The sequence below is a fragment of the Haemaphysalis longicornis genome, unplaced genomic scaffold (genome assembly GCF_048455015.1).
Source record: "Haemaphysalis longicornis isolate Haplotype H1 unplaced genomic scaffold, Haemaphysalis longicornis Haplotype H1 scaffold_1, whole genome shotgun sequence".
Taxonomy (NCBI): domain Eukaryota; kingdom Metazoa; phylum Arthropoda; class Arachnida; order Ixodida; family Ixodidae; genus Haemaphysalis; species Haemaphysalis longicornis.
Genome location: NW_027526203.1, coordinates 231,867,904 through 231,882,841, shown reverse-complemented (window position 1 = coordinate 231,882,841; position 14,938 = coordinate 231,867,904). Strand labels below are relative to the sequence as shown.

The window sequence follows — 14,938 nt, the reverse complement described above, 5'->3', positions numbered from 1 at the left end:
TTGATTTGATCGACTTCTTCGTGCGCATTCGTCACTTCATACCTAAATATTTGAACCGCTTTCTGTGCGTTCAGATATTTCTTCTTTTCTTTTCTTTTTTTTTTTTTTGAGGAGTGAAAAAAAAAACGGGACAAAAATATTAATCGCCATCTTGCCCTGCGAAAGTGGATGTCCAGCATAGCTAGTAAACCAATACAAATTGTGATGGAGGACGGTTTGAAATATTTCTCGTCGTCTCGGCGGGCTTGTCGGTTGCGCTCGGCTCTTGTCAGGTATAGATAAGGGTACAGAGCATCGGCACTCTTTTCTCATATGGTTGTGTGCCGCCGCCATTGGTCAGTTCGCTTTGGGAGACATTTGTTTACACTGCGATGGTTCATGGGCGCTGCCATTTTGTTGTTTATGTGTTTTAGCCGGTCAACTCTGGTAGGCTTAGCTTGTACTCCCTGCTCTGCGGCTGCGCGCGACTGACGTCGTTCCGAATGCGAATCAGATATGATGCGTGTAACAGCATTTCAGCAGCCCAAGTGTGTCCAAAGACGCGGCAAATGCTGGGTACTGTCTAGCCTGCCGTATACGCTCGGCGTCTTGGGCAAGAACTGCTCCACTTAGTAACACTAGTCCTGCCTGGCCTCGAATATAATCTGGGGCCCAATTTTCTAAAACGACGGGGCGTCGCTTTGAAACGACGGGGTAGCGCCATGCAAATGCATGTGTTCTGGGGTTGAAGCCGTCGCTTTGAGGAGGTGTGCAAGGGCTGTGAGCCGCAGAAAAGCACTGCGGCGAGGGCGTGATGTGACACCCACTGACCCCCATCGTTTCACTTGTCGCTTTGCGCCCTTGCCACAGTGCTTTTCTGTGGCTCACAGCCCTTGCACACCTCCTCAAAGCGACGGCTCCAACCCCAGAACACATGCATTTGCATGGCGTTACCCCGTCGTTTCAAAGCGACGCCCGTTTTTTAGAGAATTTGGCCCCTGCAAACACAACCTTCACCAGGAACATGGCGGGGTGTCCCATCGCTCACAGGCGCCTAATCATCCGTAATGCGATTTCGATGCTTGTTTTGTGGCTTCCTTAAACGAATTCCGAGCTGTACGCCTGATTAGCCTGACTCATGCACTCGGCACATTAGGTCTTGGCGCCTTGGCGTTTTTTCCCAAGGAGATCGCTTTTGCCCACGCCGATGAAACCATTGGGGGCAGAAGTATACAGCTTTGTTGGAAAAGGAGCGAGCGCACTGAACCAGCGCCTTGGAAACGTGGTTCCACGAATGAATTCGAACGAACTGGTTCAGCTTCCCCTCCCACTGCGATCTCCTTATGTCAGCTCGTATCTTCAAATTCGCCGGGACAATACCAACTCAGGCACGTTTATTACAACCGAAGGGTTTTGCGAGAGCCGCGATCGTCGTTTGTGGTTCGAATATTGTCGATGTCTGAATGCGAACATTTTAGGGCGCAGCCCTCTGAAGCCATTACCTGGGTTTCGCGGCGTCGACGTTAATGTCCGCGTAACCGAATGAGCAAATTTAGCAGCTACGGCAGAAAGAAAACGGAGAACAGCGTCTGGCGAACGTTGAGAACGAGGACGGAACGCGTGGCTATGGGGTCATCTCTCTTACTGCCCCCGTCACTCTTGTTTCATGCGTCACTGCCAAGGCACTGACACTTTCCCCAGACGCCGTTCCGTTCGCCGCTAATCCAAACCACATGACATTTGCGCGGGAGGTTCAAAAACGATTTGCAACAACATGCTCGCTGCTCCCCGCTGCGTGGCTAATCCGAACCATGTGACATTTGTGCGGGAGGTTCAAACACGATTTGCAACAACATGCTCGCTGCTCCCCGGTGCGTGGCTAATCCCAACCACGTCACATTTCCACGGGAGGTTAAAACACGGTTTACTACAACACGCTGGCCGGCGGCGGCGACGCTCTGCGAGATAACAGCAGAGTAGCCCTCGCCGCCGAGCGTTCGATGATCACGCGATCACTTCTTGAGACGCAGCAGGTAAATGTCGTGACCGAGAAGGCTGCAGCTTGCGCTGCGCCCAAATTTCGAATTTGGGATTACAGCTTCACCCCCCTTACACTAATTCTGCGATCATGAAAAACATATTACCCTAATACCACAAATAAGTAGTGATACAGCTTTCATTCTAGCCGAAGGTCACGTTATAGCCTTCAAATGTACAATTTTTTTGTAAAAACATCCATGCCAAATCATGTGTTGCAAAACGCCTTTGAAAGAAGGATGCATTCAAATGAATACTACAATCCCTAACCTGATTCCTAGTATCAAGTGTTTACATGGTTGCATTTAGGTTGCATTTAGGGCCCGCGGTGTAGTTTTTTTTGCGTGATGTGGTGTTGTAAACCTCTCGCGCTATGACTACCCGGTGATTGAGGAACCAGTTTCTTCAAAACCAGAAGTGTTTTCAATAGGCTCAAGCGCGCACACCTGAGAGGCCCACCTTCTGCATGGCTTGGGCCCACGAAAATTGCATGTTTAGGCAATAACCTTCATTGACCCAGCCCCAAAGTTCGCTCATTGATATATAGTGCACACCTAGATACAAAGTAGTACATCTTCAGTACGTCCTGCATATACGCTTCACGTCCACTTTTCTACAGGCCTCAGTGTAGAGACCTCAGGGAGTGATACTGCAGTGTCCTGCTAGTTATTTAAGCGACGACTGCTTTTTCGGAACAGACGATAGACGCTACCTACGCGGGTCGGGATCGGCGCAGAAATGCTGTCTCGATGGCACACCCAGAGCGAAAAAAGAGATCTTGTGTCATTCATTATGCTGGCACCCAACCGGCAGCAATTCAGTTTGAGTGGATTCGAAGCGTGGGAATGCTCATTTGAGGGTGAAAATTCTTACATTTATTCTCGCTTAGCAGCCTAGGTCAGCACCTCTGTCTAGCACAGGGCTTCGCTGGAAATCCATATCCTTCCCCTACGCCTTCTTCTGTCCAGAGCACTTCCCACCTGACGGCTATATTCCCCGCCTAGTGGTGCCGAAACCACCCCGGCGCCGTTTCTTGCCCGCTTCGCGCGCCATAAATTTCTTGGAATGCAGGTGCGCACCCCAAAATCGACCGTTTAGCGACCGCTCCATAAGGTCCCTGCGTCTAATGACAAACTCGACCGCGGTCGATATGATGCCGTTTACGGTGCCACCCTTTTCTTTTGAGTTTTGTTACGCTTTTCCATGGTCCACGAACGTGGTCGATAGCGAGCGGCAGCCTGCGTGGGCTCGGATAACAAATGGATGGGCCGCGTGCTCAGTTACTGACACGTGCGTATAGACTAGAAACGACTTCATCGTGCCGACGGCGCTATCGAGCGTGTGCGAAATAACGCGGGCGCGGTGTAGTCGGAATCAGATAAAAGTTTCAAGTAAGTCGCATGCATACCAGCTCACTCTTGGTTAGAGCGCAGCCCCTCGTACGTTAGGGCACACACCACATTAACCGAAGTCAAACCGTACATGACTTATATCTAGCTCAGAGAGTAACAGACGCGCCATTTGCCGAACATTTGTGGGGCTCCGGCCACGCGCCTAGCCTAAAACATGTTTTATTATTACTAGCTACGCTGATGCAGAAGATACTGAGCCCTTACATCAGGCATGTGATTTAAGGGAGTAAACAAATGCGAGAACAATGGTACTTGAGTAGAACTTTCCAAGTTTCTGCACAGTGAAGGCACAAAGTAGCATAAGCACATGAAAAAATTGGGACACTTTGACCAAGTACGACGTGATTGACCAGTCAAGCCGTTAATGGGATTCTGAGGCGCCTCATTTACGAGCTTTCTCTAATTCTGAGCAGTGCACGCAGACAATAGCGACTGCGCTTGTCATGAAAGACCGCGGCGGGTCATTTCGTTATCTACGGTAGTGAGGAGTGGGGTGACGTTCTGAGATCAGAGTACTCCTGTCTACACCAACGAGGTCACTAAAGTATTCGGCCGAGAGGGCGTTTACACTTTCTCTGCTGTAATACGGCGGAGTCGAGTGTATGAAAGGCGAAAATGAGCCGCGCGAGTGAGCGAGCCAGAAGAGAAGGCAGACAGCCATCAGGAAACAACAAACGTAAATGTAACCTACCAGAAGACAGTTTCGACCGCTGTTTACAGGGCTGCCCCATAACAAAAGAACACAGGGAACAACTTTTTACCGTCCCTAGAAATAATCTCACAAGAAGGAAACCCGAGCTAATAAAAAATACAGAAACGTTAATATTATAGAAGAAATGACAAAACTACTTAATGGTAAAATTCAAAAATATTCGCCCCTCAAATATTTCAATGCAAAAATTACACACACACACACACACGCACGCACGCACGCACGCACACACGCACACACGCACGCGCACACGCGCGCGCACACACACACACACACACACACACACGCATACACGCACGCACACACACAATAACACAAGAGCGGCAAATAACGCATGAATAATTTTGAGATAATGATCTTGAGTAATTATCTCGTGCGTTTATATTGAGTTACTATCTTGTGCAATTATCTCGTGTATTTCTTGCGCTTTCTTAAATTAAATTTTGATTTAAACAAAAACTTTCAAATTCAATCTCTTTTATTACCCGTTATACCTCGGTGCTACGAGAAGGGTCTCTGATTGTATGAACACGTTTAATACGGAAGTTTGTTCCTGGCGCCGGGTACGCAGACTCCACTCATCCTTCTGAGTCTTCAGTGTGCGCATGGGCACCAATGCCGTGAAAGTCATTATTCATTTTTTTCACTCCGCTAGAAGCGGCAGTGTCATTTCGAAAAAAAAAAAAAACAAAATGGAGGCGTCGTTGTTAGAAGCGTCGACCAAAATGGACAGTAGAACCGCGCGGCGAGGACAGTAGAGGGAGTGGAAGAAAATGGAGTGAGAAGGAAGGGGAAAGAAAGGCGTCGAAGCAAATTCAGTTAGTCAAGACGAATCTGTCACCCCACCGAAGACGCACTGTGCAGGCCAGAGTGCACCACTTGAATGATCACCCAGAATGGTTTTTTAGGGGCGAAGCACCTTAGGGGTTCGGGCTGTTGGCGTCTCATGTCGTCGTCATAACCGTCGTCTCATGTAGTCACTGTACTAAAACACCGGGACACTCATTAACGCCTCGTGCTAGAACGTAATGCGTACTAACAAAACACCGGGACACTCGTTTACGCCTCGCGCTGCAAGGCTTCGTTACACGTACTAGTAGACCACACCGGGACAGTCGTCTTCGAACGCCTCACGCCAGAATGTTTCGTGCTCCAACGACACGAGACTTTTACAGCAAAGCTGTGTACCTCTACCCCCCCTCCCCCCCAATGGTTTCATCTCCCTGGGCAAAAAACGCCAAGGCGCCAAGAATATACTTGTACACTGCATGCTTAGCCCCTCCCCAGGTTTTAGGTTAGTGAAATGGCCCGGGATTTATCGTTGTGTTTCCAGCTGCGGCAAAATATACGAGCTGCAATCTACGAATTCTTAGCCTGAAGCTGTTTAGGGGCTACTGGGCCAGCACATTCACGGCTTTAAATTCGTGGCGGATCGTCTTCTGGGGAATCGATTGTATTGGTCCACATTATTCGTATTGTCTTATTCTTTAGAGTGTTGACCCGGTCGCTGCTCAAATACGCAGGACAAACTAAACACTATCGCTTTTATTTCGAGATGTGGCAGGCTTCGGATAGAATTAGCTTAATAGAACATGGTAAGAATATAGTCTTGTCCTAGCAGACAAGTAGCGGGCTATTAGAATTTACTTCACGGCGGTTCTGCCGAACCTGGTGAGTCGCCTTGTACGACTTGGAGAAGCGGTGGCTTGATAACATTTGTATTAACACTTTGAAAGCTACTTATCTATATTATGAAAGAAGGTAAACGCCTTCGCAGTTAGGTACTTGTTTTTGCAGTTAAACGCACCACCTGCGGCTGGGGGTGGATTTCGTAATTTGTTTAGTCATAATTCAATTGGATTAGTATTTAGCAGGTTGTACAACGTGACAGAGGAACTGGAAATTACGAACAACTTAACCTACGCGCGCTATTGAGATGGGCCTGTGTTGCATAAGTTTCTTGTATGCTACACAATTGCAGAGCGGCAATTATACAAATTTTATTGCTCCTTCCTGTACCTTATAAAAGGCCATAAAACCTGTGCCTAAACACCAGCAGTTGTTCCTTTTTATCAATGAATAGCCGCGTCCGAGCGGTTAGGGTTCCTCCGTCCAAATAGTGGGCCGAGCATTTCATCCCCGTAGCTTGATATTTGGCTTGTGCACTTTATTTCTTGTACCTTTTCTAAGCCCGCATACGCACACAGAATAATTTGGGTATTGTCTGGATACTTCCACAGCTATTTCAGTTCTAAATTATCACTGCCAGACGAAAACCACGTATGATACGCAGCGCTGTCAAGCGCGCAAGTGTGCTTACCGGTAGGGCACTTCGACGCTTTGAGGGCAACTTTTGCTGCGCGGTGGTAAATGGCGAATATAAAGTATCACTCGTAGTGTTCACAGTGATGATTGGTGGCGTTAGGAGCTTGGGGAGACAAAACCGAAAACCAAGGCTGAACTCGAAAACGCACAGGCGCACTCATGTACGCAACACGCACCTTAATTCTTTCATGCAGAGAACTTCATTTTGGGAGGGAAACAGCTTTTAATTGAAAAACCAGTGAACGTTTGGTTCAGACGATATGAGGTGGTCACTTGAGGTGACCACCATGCAGGAAATGTCTGCGATTTACTTTCGGTGGAAGGCCGCAAAACCGTCCTTGTTTCCCCGCAGGCACAGGGGGACATTGCTAGTTTGATGCAGGCATGTCGTTCTTGAAGCCTGGGATTTTTTACCACACACGGCACCTGCACGCACTGCACATCCGCACATGCACACGGTCACTCTAGGGGACCACCAACTTCAGTGACATGGGTATCTGTACTAATTATTTGCAACAGTTCATTTCTAGTTTGTTTAGTATTAGCTACTTATACAACATGTTATCCCGTGCTATCGACTCAGCAAAAGCAAAGACTTTAAGCAGAAAAAAATCATGGAAAGGTGGTCACCTGGGGTGAACACCGTGCCGGAAAGAGTTAAGTGAACGAATAGTGCTCTTATAAAAAAATCGAACGTGACTGGTAGATATTTCTTCATTTTTTTAATTGTGATATTACGCGTTATGGCATAAAGACTACATTATAGGTATAAGTGAACTCCCATTTTGCGAACAAACGCAAGAAGGGAGCGGTGGTGGGGTCCCCATATCCACCGATGGAGGTCAGGTGGTCTGCCAGGGTGGAGGCCTGTGCCTCGAAGGTGTCGTGTTCTTGCCTGTTCCAATGAAGGGCACATCCACAGCAGGTGCTCTGTATTCACATCTTCAGCAGGAGCCGTAAAAAAGGAGCAGTTCTGTGTGAACGGGGACTGGTAGCGTGTTGGCCATTCCCGGGTCACAGCGGGAGAGAGGGCAACACCAACACGAAGTCTTCGCAGCAAGACCTCCTCCCAGCGAGGCAGTTTACTCGGGAGGTCCGTTCCACATGGTGAGATTAGAGCACTTGTGGCACGACGATCTCCTTTTGTTGGAGAAATGGCTCTGGGCATCTATTGTCAGTAATGGCAATAATGGCCATACGTAAATCCCGTATGGCTGCCGTGGAATCTGTATAGATTTGTAAAGTAGTACTCCCAGGGGCTTGAAGAAGAGCAGGAGTTAGTGCTTGTAAGCCGTCTCCCGGACGGCTGTAATCTCGGCCAACTTAAATGGCAGGGCGCCCGTGTTTCGTAGAAGCAAGTTTTACAGTCCTCTGGGTAGAGGGACATTTCAGTGCTGAGATCAGCACGTCGTCTTTGGCCCCAGCGTCCACAAATGCCTGTACAACCTGGGTGGGGTTGAGACTAAACCACCAGTACTTGCGCTACCGCGAAAAGCGTGTCTGTATTTCCGTTGGAGCGATTGTGCAGTCGCGTTAGTGGCCTGTTGTCAGTCCCCTGGTGCTATAGCCAGGGTGGCCTGGTAACGACAGAAACTGGGGATGTGGGCAGAGAACGACCTAAGGCCACTGCCTCAGCAACAAAGGTGAGTTAATGCATGCGGGCGGACCGACGCTGATAGACAAGCTCGTCCAAGGTGTTAGCTTGAGCTTGAGCCTGAAGAGCAGGAATCGGTGTTATCCAAGGGAGGCAGGTAACGGTACGCATTGCGGCTCTGTTAATTGCCTCAAGGTGGGTCCAATCCGCCTGGTTCAGATGTTGTAATTGGGCCTGGTACACAACCCGAGGTTGAAGTACTGACCGTACCAATAGACAGGCCATTTTGGAAAAGAAGCCACCCGACAACTGAGAGATGCGTCGGATGAGGTGGAGCATCTGTCCAGCTTTTTGGAGAGCGGAACGTAGCCATATAGATGATGACCCAGGTGCGCAAATTTCTAATCCCAGCACGCGAAGTGAGGTGGCAGTACGCACAAGTCGGCCGCAGAGCTGTAACGCGATCGGAGACACCTCCAGCCGGCGACGGCCCCAAGCACTGGCCACAGACCGAATAGCTGTCTTTTCGCCGGAAGGTATTCCACCAGAGGATTCCCACTATTTCTGCTTGTCAGAGAAGGCTTGTTGGAGGCACGTGGTTTGCCGAGTCACGTCCGAGTGGACAGTTCGCACTGCAAAGTCGTGCACGTACACCCAAGAGCAGAAGTTTACGGACCACGACAGCAGCAATTTTGAGTTATTTCTCTGCAGCACGGCAGCCCGGAGTACTATGTGCGGTAGTTTTCATTATTTCAATACTTAAACTACTGCTCGCATGCATTCGACACTTTGTCGGGCTGCTATAGAAAGAGAAATAACCTAACATTGCCATTTTCCTGGTCCGTAAACTTTTGATCGTGGCTGTACATCAGAAAGTGTATGTCAGGCATAGATCCGAGATATCAGGCAAGCAGTAACAGAATAATATTAAAAAGAAAGGGTGAGATTGCCGATCCCTGAGGCAATCCGCGGACAGGCGCAAACAGACCATAACTTTTCCCACCAATGCGAACCGATGCGAATCCGATTTCACATGCCGGCTTGCTGCCGCAGGGATGGCGCAACATCCTTGACACTGGCCGCTTTTGCCTCCGAATCATGCCGACATTTTGTGCATGTATGCACTCCATTCGTTTGCTGATCGCGTTAACGTCACAGTATTGCATTATTCTGAATTTTAAACCCAATCAGTGCAAATTCAAAGTGCGCGGCGCCATCCGTCAAAAGCGCGAATTTTACCCTGCGGCTTCAATGGAGAAGTGCGGAAAATGAGCTGGCGAGTCACTGCTCTTCCTTTGGTTTTTTTTTTTCTGTCACTTCTCTATCCTGTCGATTTGAGTTGATATCTTCATTGATATGCAGTTGCTATTGAAATTGGCAAGATTTTTATTCTGCCGTGATAATCTTTCACAGTCCCTTTTGGTGCCGAAAAATATGACCTTAGCCATGTAAAATGCTTCCCAATCCAGACAAAATAATCATGCAAGATACTCGTACCGTCTTTCAACTCTTTAGCAGCGTCAACGTTATAAGAATACCATTTTCCTGAACCAATTTCATGAATAATTTTGCTAATTGTACGTGGGGGAGAGAAAAAAATTATTTATGATCAATTGTATCGTGGTCGATATAGAATATGCGCCACAGCTATTTATGGTCTTACCGTTGCGAGCGGTTCTGCTGTATTTAACAGGGGCCTAAATGAAAGTACTTTATCATAACATGAATAGGTAAAGCTCCATTGCTTTTGCGTCAATATTCTGGCTTTTAATATTCTGGCTGTGGCATTCAAAAGTTGTTGTTAGGGTGCTTCAAGGCAGGGAACGATGAGCACAAATTACGTATACAGTACTTATTTGTGTCCCGTTAAAAAAACTTCACTTTGGCGGGCGTGGTCACCAAATATTGGAAGAAAAAGAATCTGAATTCGAATTTTTTTTCAAGCTTTTTGTGCGTGTACATGAAACAAAAAGGTGATGTAACTTAGCGCGCATCGTGTGTTTTTGCGTTTTCTTTTACACGAGGGACGTTACACGCGTATTTCTGCATGGCTTGCGTAATCTGATTCTCCGGAGCTGGCACTATAAATGGATATGATATGATAATAATTTTAATATCTTTTTACGACCCCGTGCCCGTGGGAGTGACCATTTCCTGCGATAAACCATTGTTTACTTTGATACAAGTTTTATTGCGAAAAAATGGTAAGCTGGCGTGAACGATGTTGTTCTTGCTGTTGAGGATAAACGTCTATTGGATCGGTAGGTGGCGTTCTGGGTGGCCTTCCTAGTCCGGGAAGTCGCAAGCCGTGGCAGCCGCTCATGCTGAAGACACAAGATTAGCCTCAGCTGATCAGCCCGCACTCCCACTGCTCCAAGGGGGGGAAGAGAGGGAGTTAGAATGGGTGGTAGGGGCATTACTGAAAATTTTCCTTTATTTATATTATTTATTATTGTGTAGCTGGTGGTTGCATAATGTTTTGCCGAAGCATGAGTACAGCTGGGAAGATAATAGTGATTCATATCGCATTAACAGAGGCACTGCCCGCAAAACACTACCTGCGCTTCGTGTCTGCCCTTTTTTAGGCAGCTACCTAGTCGCCTTCTATTTAACCTTTGTTACTGCTGTCTTATGTGGCTGCGATTGGCAAATATTTGCCGTCATTTCTCAGGTGTCTCCTCGTTTTGTCTCTTAGGGTACTTACATTCATTCCCGTCTGCGTGTTTTGCGTGTCATTACGCCCGGAGCCCGTGATCTTACGACCCAAGCTTCTGATGTTACCTATTAGGCTCCAGTGCTGAAAAAACGTGCGCAAGTCTCTCCCGCCTTCCATGCCTTTGTTCTCCTCCGTTGCCCGCAGGCCTTCGTATCCGAGTGATCCGACTCGTGGTGAAGATCGTGGCCTGCCTGCTGTACGTGGGCCGAGTGGCGTTGGACAGAGGACCCCGGTTCGCCACGTGCTACCAGTGCCCTTTACCCCTCGAGAACCGCTCCCGTTTCACCGATGAGGCCGTGCGAAATGGCGCCATCAACTGGTACGCGTTCCCACTCAACGTCCGCTCCCTGTTATCCAAGGGCTGGCGGTACTTTCGGGCTCAACGCTGCGCTTAGACGTCGGTCCAGGCGACCGTATACTCGAGCCGGCTATACCCTCTGATTGGTTTCTACGTCACTGGCACCGCTCACTAGTGGGACTTCGGCAGTTGCGCAAAACGCAAACTCGGACGAGCAGGCGACCCCGTTGCAGAGGCGGGAGAGCAGCGGTGCTACGAACCTTTCTGGCAGTAATGCCTGTTTGTCGCTCCAACCAGCCATTTCTTTCCTGCTCGACTGAAGGGTTTAAAGCAAAAATAAGCATACGTTCGCCTTTCTTTTCCATGTTTAGGCAAGCCATTACAAATTCTTGCTAGATATGTCGCTTAAGAACAAAGTATACAATTTCGAACTAATGAAGCTGTACAGATCAAATTTTCGCTAACTGCCTCGTATGAATTGCCCAGTCTAAACAGTTCGAGGCCTGTCTGACCACCTGCCCCCGCGTGCATTCATCTGGGTAATGTGATTTAAAACATTTTTACGTAGTACTTTCTCCCTCTTGGAAATAGACCCTGTTGAGTGTAATTTTGGCCTACTTATTGCAGCCCTCCAAGAAATATATCCACATGTTTATGAAATAAATGCAAGACAACCCCGTAGAATTGCAAAGCTTGGTTTTCTGTCTGCAAAGTTTTGACCCTATCCTCCGATTTTCAGGCGGATCAAGAAATCCCTTTAAATTTAAACATTTCGCTTTTTATCCTCGTAGCCGAGTAATAAATGATGACCTCAAAGTGGGCAGCACATCGCGATGCTAATTCCGAGTCTTCTCGGCACGCACCATCAGTGGCAGCTCACACCGAATGGAAGCTTGGGTGAACTACCCCTTTTCCCAGTTTCTACGGTGGCGGCCAAGAGGTCCCATACGAAGCCTCCTGCTCCTATGAATCTCGCGTAGTTTGGAGGCAGGAACCCGCGGCCTTGGTACCCCATCTCGGTTTGCGACTCACGGGCCGTATGGTCAGTCCACGCATTCGATGCCCATTTTTCTATGAATCGCAGTTACGAGGTACGAATAATCTGCGATGCTGTTGTCTTCTTTTGTCGCTTTTTTAAGTCACACCAATGAGCCACATACGTTTCTACCTGAAAAATTGCGCCCACCTCCCCGCGAGGGGACCCCGGTGTAGATGCGACGCATCGTGGGGTTCACTTGGTGTTTCCGTTGGATTGATTCTGAGATCGCGTGAAACGTGTCGGGAACGCGTATGATTATTATGTTTTATGATTATTATTCTGTTTTATTGGCCAATCTTGGTCAATCTCTCTAAGTGGTATGCTTGAGGCTTCGCTGTCGCAAAGACCTTTACTCCATCATTGTTGCTGTAAGTGGGAGCTTCTTTTCTTTTATTGCAAGTGTTAATCATTGCCCCATCATGCGTTGTATCAGTAGCTTCTTGACGTAGTTTGAATGAGTCAAGGATATAAGGCGCCTTCGTAGCATTTGATTCTGTCTCGGTTTTGGGGCGCAGTGGGAAGAGCACCATGTACCCTGCGTTCCGCCCACAGGGTCGTTGGATCGAAACCGGGCGCCGCTAACTATTATTTTTTTTATATTGTAGGGGGAGGGGTGTGGACGGACAACGCCGTATGGAGGGACAAGGCGAGTGAATGAGATGCAGTCGCATCTAAAAAATCCCTCTAGGGCACATCTCCCTTAAATTCCTAATAAAGGAGCCCTGCAGCAGTTTGTCCAGTCCTGAAATTGTTTTACAACGTGGTCAATAAGCGCGTGTTATCTTTAAGTTAGGTGCCCGCGAAATACTCGAGCCAAATATTACTGCTCTACAACCACTAGATAAATTGGAAACTCGTTCCAAAGATTCTTATTTTTTAGTCAGCGCCGTTAAAAATATAAGCATTCCTTAAGTGCTTGAGGGTCGCGACGCCCGCCATATCGCTGCGGGTGTCGGCGTATTGGTCGGCTTTCTTCCAGTTGCAACAATAAACTCATTCGATAGCCACTTTGAAGAAAATCGCAGTAGAAGCAATGCAGAGACTAGAACTGCTATCGGCTCTGGTAAGCAAATCTCGCAGTGCCACTTTGTCTCGCGGTAACTATCGCTTTGGAAGGTATCACAGGCACGAAGGAAACAGTAGAAGTTCTAGGCATAGCTGCAAGGTTGCTTTGAACTATGCCAAACCATGTTTCCTGTAGACCATCAGGCGGCCGACTTTCTATGAAATGAATGTCTCTCAATCTATTAATTTTCATCATAGAATTATTTTTGCATGACGAGGGTTTTTTGTGTTCGAAGGTGGCATTTTTACTAATTTAAAACGGAATTTTTAAGTACGACGTAGAATAGATTACCGGTATCATGTCAGTCTCTGGGGGTGGAGAGGCCCAATGATAGCATGCGAGCTCTTTCATCACGACGGCCCAGCGCTGTTCCGTCGTCATTTCTTCTTTTGTCCTTGTCTATCTTGCGATGTTTTAAACATCATGAATATACGCCCAGTAGCCCCCAACTCCTTTTTTTTTTTTTGCAGCAAACAATTTGCCGTAGACATTTTGTCATCTACCATCTGGCCATTCTCGATCGCGGAACGCTTTTATGACTGGAAGAGGAGCGGCCGAGCATCTCATAAGGACAATCTTTTTGTGTGCTCAAAATCTTGTCAAATGGGGATTATTATTAACGCAAAAGAGTTGAATAGAAAAGGCGTGAGCGGGAATTGCGTTCCCGTCGGCGGCACCTTGATTTCCTGCTTGGGCAGGCAGCCCATTTGTTATGCAGTCTGGCCCTGGGTTGTTCTTGACATGCAAATAGGTTGCTGCGTAGGCTGACGCCGTTGTTTTGTGCGGAAATTTCTTTTTATTCTGAACTTTGTTTTTGCGGAAAAAGTAGTGAAAAGCTTCTTACCTTCCCCACGTATCCAGAGAATGGATGTAACGCTCATGTGCCACAAAGTGGCTAGCTGGGAGACTTTTTTTCCCTATGTATTTGAAGACTCTTGTGTATAACATCATTCCCAGAATAAGGTAACGCTGATCTCGTTACATTCAAGATTGATTGGTCCAAAATGGGCACGTATGAGTGAAAGCAGAGAACAGTTTATTTTTTCGATCAAGTGAACATTTCATACTGACATACGCCGCCTGGCGCAAGCATCCCCAAACCCAGACCTCCGAACTTTCAAGGGGGTACAAATGTGGCCCCGACAATTCGCTTTTTTGTATCAAAGTGTATTTACAATTAGCACAACTGAAGACTACTCTAATTCCTTGATTCGTTACATTTTTTCTTAACATCTTTCAGGGACGCCATATTTTGGGTGGAGCGTCCGTTCGTGCTTTGGTGCATCCAGGTAAGCCTTGCAGATATCTAAAATTTTTTTGACATTTCCGGGGTGTGGGTTTTCTTTTTCCTTCATACTCTGAGCTTTGAAAATGCATAAACGCAGGCAAGCGACTAGCAAAAAAACAAAAAAAACACCGAAAAACAAATTCGTTGAAACAAAAAGTGTCTCACCTGTTTTTCTGTATATGGACGAACTGTTGAGCATGGCTGGGTAGATGACGATCGAACTGGATTAAAATTTTCAACATAATCCCCCGTAATTAGGCGTGTCAAAGCATAAAGTCTGAAAAGCACGTTCGCAACATGGAAGGAAAAGAGGCCGCAGGTCTACCAACAACAGGCATACACTTCACCTTCAGAGCAAAAAAAAGGGAAAAATATACAAAGTACGCTAATTGCAGGCTCATTTTGGCGCGCTAGCTCTAAAAAATGAAAACTCTGTAGCTGCACGCATATCGTTAAGCACTAGTACCTCCTT

General features: G+C 47.4%; 1 protein-coding gene across 1 annotated transcript in view; it reads left to right on the top strand.

Annotated features, from left to right (window-relative positions):
• LOC144158181 (potassium channel subfamily T member 1-like) overlaps positions 1-14,938 on the top strand; it is a 254,850-nt gene that overhangs the window by 65,049 nt on the left and 174,863 nt on the right. Inside the window, 2 exon segments of the mRNA XM_077688863.1 lie at positions 10,920-11,094; positions 14,419-14,467. Of these exon segments, the coding sequence (XP_077544989.1) occupies positions 10,920-11,094; positions 14,419-14,467 (224 nt within the window).